This window comes from Pimephales promelas, chromosome 16, assembly GCF_988280905.1.
Source record: "Pimephales promelas chromosome 16, fPimPro1.hap1.1, whole genome shotgun sequence".
NCBI lineage: Eukaryota > Metazoa > Chordata > Actinopteri > Cypriniformes > Leuciscidae > Pimephales > Pimephales promelas.
In genome coordinates, this window is record NC_142784.1 from 28,847,434 (window position 1) to 28,857,311 (window position 9,878).

Sequence of the window (9,878 nt, forward strand, 5' to 3'; positions counted from 1 at the left end):
GTAATTCTACGTGGCATTGATTCAACAAGGTGCTGAAAGCATTCTTTAGAAATGTTGGCCGATATTTATATGATAGTATCTCGCAGTTGATGGAGATTTGTGAGGTGTACATCCAAGGGCACGAAGCTCCCGTTCCACCACATCCCAAAGATGCTCTATTGGGTTGAGATCTGGTGACTGTGGGGGACAGTTTAGTACAGTGAACTCATTGTCATGTTCAAGAAACCAATTTGAAATGATTCGAGCTTTGTGACATGGTGCATTATCCTGCTGGGGGATGGGTACATGGTGGCCATAAAGGGATGGACATTGTCAGAAACAATGCTCAGGTAGGCCGTGGCATTTAAACAATGCCCAATTGGCACTAAGGGGCCTAAAGTGTGCCAAGAAAAAAAAAACCCACACCATTACACCACCACCACCAGCCTGCACAGTGGTAACAAGGCATGATGGATCCATGTTCTCATTCTGTTTACGCCAAATTCTGACTCTAGCATCTGAATGTCTCAACAGAAATCGAGACTCATCAGACCAGGCAACATTTTTCCAGTCTGTGCAATTTTGGTGAGCTCTTGCAAATCGTAGCCTCTTTTTCATATTTATAGTAGAGGTGAGTGGTACCCGGTGGGGTCTTCTGCTGTTGTAGCCCATCCGCCTCAAGGTTGTGCGTGTTGTGGCTTCACAAATGCTTTGCTGCATACCTCGGTTGTAACGAGTGGTTATTTCAGTCAAAGTTGCTCTTCTATCAGCTTGAATCAGTCGGCCCATTCTCCTCTGACCTCTAGCATCAACAAGGCATTTTCGCCCACAGGACTGCCGCATACTGGATGTTTTTCCCTTTTCACACCATTCTTTGTAAACCCTAGAAATGGTTGTGCGTGAAAATCCCAGTAACTGAGCAGATTGTGAAATACTCAGACCGGCCTGTCTGGCACCAACAACCATGCCACGCTCAAAATTGCTTAAATCACCTTTCTTTCCCATTCTGACATTCAGTTTGGAGTTCAGGAGATTGTCTTGACCAGGACCACACCCATAAATGCATTGAAGCAACTGCCATGTGATTGGTTGATTAGATAATATGCATTTATGATAAATATTCAAATGACTTTGATTAGTGGGAAAAGAATAGTTAGGCTATGCTACAAAGTTGTTGGAGATTCATGTCTCAAATACATTTTATAACAATCCCCCATGAACTATGAAATAGTTCATGAAACTGTTTTTGTCATGCCCATAAACTCCTTCTGTAAATACAAACAATAAAATGTACTGAAAAGTGCATAAGCAAACAGTCTATTGTGTCATATAGTAAATGTTGGTTACAGGGGGAGAAGATGGAAGTGAACTAACCTGGACTCTAATACCACTTGTTAATGCCAAAAAGTCTGGCCCTGTCAGTGGCAGAGAGAAACAAAGCGAAATCTCTGGGCATAATCATTTTGCTTATTGGATGACAGTATTTAAACTTGTGTGAATGTGCTATTCATGATTATTCTGACCTCTTGTGGTGAAGTTACTCAACTGCTGACAACCACTCAATATCACATCTTGAGAAATGTTTGTATTGTGAATTTGTTAATTATTATTGTTATTTATTATATCAAAACTGGTTCACTAATGCACAATTTATCGTATTCGGGAACTGATCATTAAAAACAGGGCTCTGGGGAAAACAGTAACAGCTAGAGAGAGGATGGTGAAATCAATCAGTGTGTTTACGAAACCTTACCGTGATCTCAATTAAATGCATCAACATTCACCCCTTCAATAGGGACGCTTTCTAAAAATCCGAGCTATTCTTTGCCTTAGACTAACTGTGCTTACATGTACAGCTATTTCATGCATTATTCATGCATTTTTTATACATTACTTTTAGCAAGCACCACTGCATTTAAACATTTAGTGAAAAATATTAGTATTGACATTTTATTTGCTGCTATTTGTTAAATATGAATCAAATAGTGAATTATACAGTGCATTCTAGGCTTACATGACAGTATGTTGGTTACAGGGTTAAAACAAAACAAAAAAGCACAAAAAACAGAACGCTACAATGACAAAATGAACAAGTTACATTTTTTAGACTAATCCAAGCATTAAAGTCAACATGAAACGGCATTCACATCCATTTTACATCCATAATGTGAAGTACAGTTAAACAGAAAGTAAGGTCAGAAATTAATTTTATCCTCCGTACATGAAAAGTGAGCATTCTGTACCACAACGAGAGTTAAAATAATGCCTGAATCTCTATTTGTGATCCAACAGCCAATAGGCTGACATCAGCTGAAAAGGGTGATGTATTGTAATACTATATTATTATTAATAATGTCAATGAAATATTACATTACAAACTTTTCATTGAAGTAATGTGGAATGAAGAATCATCATGCACAATAAGACCATAAACATGTATTAAAGTAAATAGGATTAATTATGACTTTTTTTTTTTTAGGATTAATTATGTCTGCCTTTTCCAAACTCAGTCCACTTTAGCAGGCAAAAAGTGAACAGTATCTAAACTTTACCTAAGAGAGACTATGGAATCTATGTATTTTTCACAAATCCTACATGATATGCATGAAAACGTACATGGCAGTTATTTAAAATGTTATTATATCTATGACATATGCACATACGGATACTTAAAAAAAAACACAGATGCATATTTAATATAGAATTCTCATGCCGATAATGATAAAGACGTATTAGGCTAAACTGGAATGTACTTTTATGCTCTACATTGCATAACAAAATCATAAACCATTAACATAAAGATAATTACTATGATTGTCTATAGTGGCAGTGTAAGTGAAGTTAATGCTAGCACTGGAAATGAGTCATTCCTGTTATGTAGTACATTTTCAATTCTCCATTATATATACAAATACTGTACATAAGTTATATTTGGATAAAATAGAGAGATTTTCCAGACGTTTTTCTTTCTTTAATCAAAACACAAAATTTGGGAATGTTGTTTTAAGTGTTAATCTTAGATATTTCCTGTGTCCTTAATATCACTTTCCACCCTGTTAGTCTTTTGAAAAATCCCTTTAACAAAACAAAAGAAGCCTGTTCCTTAATGACATTATTGTCCAGGAAGTGACATCATTCTGGGTGGGAAAACAACAGCATAAACACCAGGAAGTATTAGCAGTTCATTCGATAAATTAATTGATGCATTGTGCTTTAGCTGTTTGTCTTATTTTTCCATCCCGTTGGACAAAAAGAAAATGGTATGACTGAATCAAAATATCAAAAATCGATATTTGAGTTACTATCAATCCATAATAAAACAAACCATGTATTTCAAGTCAACTATTCTGTAAGTCATCTTACATCTTCAACAAAAGCCTATTTCTGAAATACTTTGAATCACAACACAAGGGTGTATTTGTTTTTAAAGTTTAAGAGTTCAAAATGTGTGGCGTAACAGGAATGACCCTTATGCAAGGAATGAAAGGCATAGTAGCATTTCCATATGAAACTCCTGGTGCAATAGTGCAAATTTAGTCACATCCATACTTAGAAACATTACGAAAGTGCTCCTATAAGAAAGTCATGCTCAAAAGTGTAACTGACGGCAGCAGAAAGGTAAGCTCCTGAGTAAAACTGAATTATCAGACCATTCCAAGCGGCTTTTATTCTGTTGTACATCACGGAGCTGGATCTGTAACAGCGCTCTGAGCGGTGTCTTGCAGGAAGGCAGCGGGCGACCTGAGTGCTACGGTGTCTCCTTCAGGACTAATGTCTGGAAGAAAGGTGTTCGCAGGGACGTCCCGGTCTGGGCCAGCCAGGCTAGGAGAAGCCATGGGGGTCAGGAGGATAGAGGTGGGACAGTCGGAGGAGACGTACCTGGCCAGCGCTTGCAGCTGCTCGGACTGCGGCGAGGTGTCCGTACAGAGGTTCTGGCACAGGCCCGAGAGGTTCTGACGCATATCCTCCAAGCTGAGCTTCAGTTGGTTGCGATCTTGCAGTAATTTCTCCTTCTCGCTCCTCTGATAAATGTGGAGACAAAAGAAGATCCGGTTTAGTATACTGTACTTTGCATTCCTATAGGTCCTTTCACACTGGACGCGATTTTGACACATGATGGTTTTATTTTTTTTGATCAGTAGTTTGTGTAATGAGTGCTTCCAGACCGAACGCGAATATGCTGCGCCGATAAAACGACTTTTATTTATTCGATAGAAAAGGCTTCAGCCAATCACATAAAGGAAACGAAGGTGACGTCACAGCAACAATGACGGATCTTATGATTGCTTGAGTCTCTCGAGTCGTCTGTGGATGAGAATCTGAAACAAGAACTGATGGGACATTGTCCTAATTCGGATCGAGCCCAACCGGGTGTTTACATGAAAGCTTTTCAGTTCATTTAAGCCTTCAATCGGTTTACTAATGCAGTGTTTATTGGATTACACGTAAACGTAGCCCCTGATGATTTTAAGAGGACAGCTCACCGTTTTTTCGTTACGCGTCCGGTGTGAAAGGGCCTTAATGGTGGAAAAACATTACATGTTTACAAAAACTGTGTTGATTGGTTTACTCAATCTCCATTTCCAACAAAAGGGACACTATACGCAATATAATTGTACACTTTATGTCCACACACAATGTGGTAATGGAAGGGATTTAAAATTATTCTTGCTTCTAATTGTACCAGTAACAATTGTGTTGTCTATATACTAAACTCTGATAATAATCCAACGTGTATTTTATGCATATTTGTACATATTTAGTATACAAATGTATATTTTCTAAACATTTAACATATTTATTACTTTATTTCATGGTCATTTTATTTTTTACTATTTTTACAATGAAAGTGTCGTCTATTATACAAAACTGTAACATTATTTTCATTATCAGGGTGGTACCAGACATCACCGCTTTTATAGTCATATCGTGAATTTTTTTGGTCCCAATGAGTTGAGTGTGTAGTGAAAATCTGTAAATAAAACAAAACAGAGAACAAAGATAACAAAATAATCCTTGATGCCATGTTTGTTTGCCATTAATTTGAATTGTCGAGCAAATTAGTTAGCTGTAGTTATTACTAAGTGCGACTCATCTTGCTTATTCGTTTCCACTAGTGTATGCCGTTTTAATCTTCTATACTAACTTGCGTCATACCCTACGGTTCAATAGGTGTCATCATCGTAGAGTCTGCACATGTCATACCAGCGTTTATCAGAACCATGCAAGTCAATTAACATTCGAAGGACATTCCCCAAAACATTGCTATATAGACAGATATACCAGTTTCTTGATGTCTCCCTCCAGCCAGTAGATACAGTCTAGCTTCCTCTTGCGGCAGCGCTGTGCAGCCACGCGGTTCTTACTGCGCCGTCTCACATCCTGAACAAACTCCAGCTGTTCCGGGGTAAGTTTCTCGCGTTTCAACATCTGCAGGAATGCCCTCCTGGTCATGCTGGAAATTTGCTCCACAGGGAATGGCAAATCCACCTGGGAAGACAACCTTGACGTCAACACTGCATTACGGAGGGGGTTCAGCCTAGAGGTTGGTTACATTTAAAAAAAAAAACTTTTGGTAACGCTTCCTTTTACAGTCCAGTTACCCATGTAAATACTATGTACTTATTTTAGTAACTACAATTACTAGGTAATAACTAGTACTAACCCTAAACCTACCCCTGTTCCACGTACTTACCTTATATTAGCCAGTACTTTCTAGGTAAGTACACTGTAAGTACTGTACTGTAAAAGGGAGCGTTACCAAACTTTTATTTGACGCATGTCAGGGAATCTCAACAGAGTACAAAATACTGGTGAAGTTTGCAATTTGGCACCAAACTCCACCTCTAACTTCATGAAGTTTTAAAACCGTGAGTGCTAGCATGCTCACCTCCTGAACCGGTTCACTGCTACCACCACACTGCGCACAGTCTCCATCCGATTCACACTCAGAGTTTTCCCTGGAGTTAATTGGGGACATGCAGGAACTGTCTCCAGTGTCTTCATTGGACAGAGTGTGTCCCCCAGAGGTCTGTCTGTCAGTGGAGCTCAGGTCCCTCAGGAAGGGACAATCATCGGGCGCAGCTCCCAGATCTAGATGCTTCAACCAGTGGAAATCCGAGCCGTTTCCAGCAGACGACTGGTCGATAGAGTCCAAAGGTAGTGGCTCATTTAACGTGGAGCTCAAATCCGGCCAAAAGCCCTTTGCCAGATGCTCAGCCACTTCCCTTTCCACTATGCTTCGTTCGTTGAAGCCATCTTTGGGGGACAGTTCAGAGAACGTTTGTTTGTTGGAATCAAAGACCTGGTTGTCTTCGGTGCCAATGCTACTGATGTCTGGAGCGCTGGAAATCCCGTCCAAAACCCCGCTTGACTCCACAGAATTCAGAGGACATAGTTGGCTGCAGTTGTTGGGCGGCATTAGAGACCCTTCAAGTTGGTCAAAGTGGCCATCGGTGATGCTGGCTATGTTCAGGTCTTTATCAATAGGTGGTTCACAACGTACCTCCATTGCGAGTTCCTTCTGGAATTGTTCCTCCATTGCTAAAATGTCCCCACCACAGCCAGCTACAGCCGAATGCAGTTTCTCATCACTGGTGCTCGAAGTGGACAGGAAAGGACACACTTCACCGGCCACCACAGAAGAGGAAGGCAACTGTGGGCCACAGTTCTGCAGGCAAAACTGGTCTTGGCCATCACCCATGTGGTATGAAGAGCTTCTTGTGTAGAGCGGGGATAAATCTAACTGCATTTCTTTGCCATTGGAGATCGGTGGACAATCTTTAGGACTTTCTGCAGAGGATGTTGCAGATGCAGCCTGCATGACTGTTCCTGCATCCTGAGCATCTTCTCCAGTTTTAGGGTTTTGGTCACTAGGACTGCAGATCGCTTGGGATTTCTTACTGGATTCTTGGCTTTTGCTTTTCTCCTTCACCTTTTTTGAGGTTCCACCACCATCAGAAAACTTTGGAACGAGGAATTCGAAGCAAGCTTTATCGAGGTTTTGAAATCCAAGAAATTCAGCGCATCTGTGGATCTCCAGGATGTTTTCTTTCGTGAAGTGAAGTTTTGCAGTGTAGGCAAACCTCAGAAGAGGCTCAAATCCCTCCACAGTGACCTTGGGAGATTAATGATCTAGTCATGATTACTGCATGAATAAATTATTTACAAAATCACATTATTGGGCTAGAGCTGTAACATTGTTTGCTTAATTTAATCTCAATGTATAAGGCCTAATTTGACAGCAATGCACTATAAACCATTTTCCAAGGAATAGTGCACGCTATAATGAACACTATGTCATAATTTGCTCACCCTCATGTCGTGCCAAACTCGTATGACTTCCATTAAGGAAAAGTTAGACTTTTCCATTTAACAAAACTAAATGAGGATATTTGGGATTACGAAAAGTAGCAACAACAACAAAAATAAAAATTGTCAGCAAGAAATGTAAAACTTTTAAACCATGTTCAAGAAATTAAAATTGTGGTGTAAGAATCAAGTAAAAAGTAAAAATATTGTTCTTTTTTACAAGAAAAAATATTATCTTTATTAACAAATATCATTCATAATTATTTTTTTAATTTGGAGAGTCACATGACATTTTACAGCCTGCATTACAATAAAAAGGTCAAATTATCTGATATTTTAAGAAACTTATTGATCTTGACACAGTTATGAAGTTATGAGTTAGGAAGTCCTCTCTATGATAAAATTTGCTGTTTTATATACAGTATAATACTTTCATGCAAGTTGGTCGGACTGCATGACATTGATCTGTAGTAATATTAATAAACAGTTTTGTAAAAAAAAAATAGACTAATAATAATAATAAAATATACATTTATATAATTTAACTATTTTAATAAGGCTTTTTTTAAATGATTTTAGGACAGTTGCATCAGTATTCTTTTTTTTTTTTTTTTTACCCCTCAAAAATATCTAAATTAATTTGAATTCAGAAATCAGAACATGGTCATCATAGAAGTATGTAATTTTTCTAATGTATTTCTGGATAAATATAGCCGTGCTCATAAATAGAATTATGCGCCATGTCACTAACCCTAATGGATTCTATATTTATACAAGTAAATGAGTAAAGGATGACATATTTTTCACTTTGGTTTGAATTGTTTGTTTTAGAGTTTGCTCTGATCAATTTTATATATAACTATGCAATGTGTGTGTTTGTGTGAGTGTGTTTCTGTTAAAAATAACAACAAATCATAAAGAGAAGACAGCTTAACCATAGGTTTCTGAAAACCTCCAGGTTCAACCCATCCATCCACCATATCAAGCATTACCTCATCCGGTAAGATGACAGTGAGGTTTGGTCGGCTGTGGTTTGTAAGCCTGGTGTAAAAATAGTGGCTGGAGGAAGCCAGCACAGAAGAGTGTGCTCGAAAGCTCCTGCGCTCCACTTCAACAGTCACATCACACAAGAGCTCCTTCTGTCTCAGTTCCTCCAGCGAGCGAAGAACATGATGGCTGTGAACAGCGGACTGAAAGGTGAAAACAGAGGTCCGGGGGCCATCCACAGACATGACGCAGGGGTTTAGCTACAAAATAACAGATACATAGACGCAACTGTGTAACAAGGACGGTGGAAATACAGAAAGAGATGCATCAAGTTACACTTGGGTGGAGTGATTTCCAGCTCAATACATGGTGATGAGGGGCACATACAGAATACAGATGCATTTACAAATATGCCATGTAGAATACAAAGAGTAAAATATAGCCTATATATGAAGCCACTATAATCTTACCTTTCAATGTTAAAAACATTTGAGTAACCCTTAAGATTAGTAAACAGAGTGACTGAGCATGACTCTGCAAAATAAGTACACATTAAAAGCATGTTTTCAGTTCCCGGCTAGACCAAAGATAGCTAATCTTTCTATATATAATTATTTGTCTATTTGTATCAATCATATAGTTACCAGCATAGTTTCACAATTGTGAGTGTTATGCAGCTGTGTAAACATTTGTTTATGAGCTGGCATAAATGCTAATTGCTTATACGGGAAGTTCCGACTTGTCAAAATGGCATAATCTTTAAGATGATAAAAACAAAAATAGGAACTAGCCAGAGGTTTAAAATGTACGTTAACTGACATTGTTTAACCTAACACACAATAATGTTTAAACGCGGGGCTTGTATGTCTGTAAAGGAATATAAAACTGACCTGACATATCACTGGAAATCAGAAGACATCAAAAATTCCGCTCTGTCCATCGCTTTTCTAGTCTAAAAGAAAAAACGGATTAAAGTTTGACAGCGAACGAGCACCATAATGCAGGTCATGTGACTGTACAGTGCGGCAGTGAGTGCGCGTCACACATCACGTACAGAACGTACTGCGTCATGAATCTGATAACCACGCCAATCAAGAGCCACGCCCACTTTTAGCATAGATAGATCATTTTTTACAGTCTGAGATAGATAGATAGATAGATAGATAGATAGATAGATAGATAGATAGATAGATAGATAGATAGATAGATAGATAGATAGATAGATAGATAGATAGATAGATAGATAGATAGATAGATAGATAGATAGATAGTCTCTCTTCTCTCTGCTAGTCTCTCTTTTTTAAATCTAAATGTTCAAATTTATGTTAAACAAGTATATAAATATATAAAATAATAAAAAAATATTATAATAAATAATAATAACAATTATTATTATTATTGCTGTTATTATTTACAGACATTATAATAAACTGTTGCTAAGTCATATATTAAGGAGCCTAATGTTTGAACTTTTATTTTGAAATCCCAGAGATGATTCGCTTAATTTTCACTTGCTGTTTAAACTCACTGTAACATCTTTGGATATCTCTTGTAAATAATCAGACCACGGTTGTATTCGTTAAATAAAAGCTGATTTTAAC

At 38.1% G+C, this 9,878-nt stretch overlaps 1 protein-coding gene across 2 annotated transcripts; it reads right to left on the reverse strand.

Moving 5' to 3' along the window:
* Nucleotides 1-1,913: 1,913 nt before the first annotated feature.
* On the reverse strand, nt 1,914-9,325 carry bach1a (BACH transcriptional regulator 1a). Of its 2 annotated transcripts, none has more exons than XM_039670799.2 (5): nt 9,168-9,325; nt 8,283-8,537; nt 5,870-7,096; nt 5,263-5,469; nt 1,914-4,001 (listed from the first exon to the last, which is right to left on the reverse strand). In XM_039670799.2, exons 2-5 carry the CDS (start codon nt 8,520-8,522, stop codon nt 3,660-3,662), a joined length of 2,016 nt encoding a protein of 671 aa, XP_039526733.2. In that variant the 5' UTR covers nt 8,523-8,537; nt 9,168-9,325; the 3' UTR covers nt 1,914-3,659. The 2 variants fall into 2 exon arrangements, with proteins under 2 accessions (XP_039526733.2, XP_039526734.2); XM_039670800.2 differs by having other exon boundaries at nt 8,283-8,565; nt 9,168-9,311.
* Nucleotides 9,326-9,878: the final 553 nt, after the last annotated feature.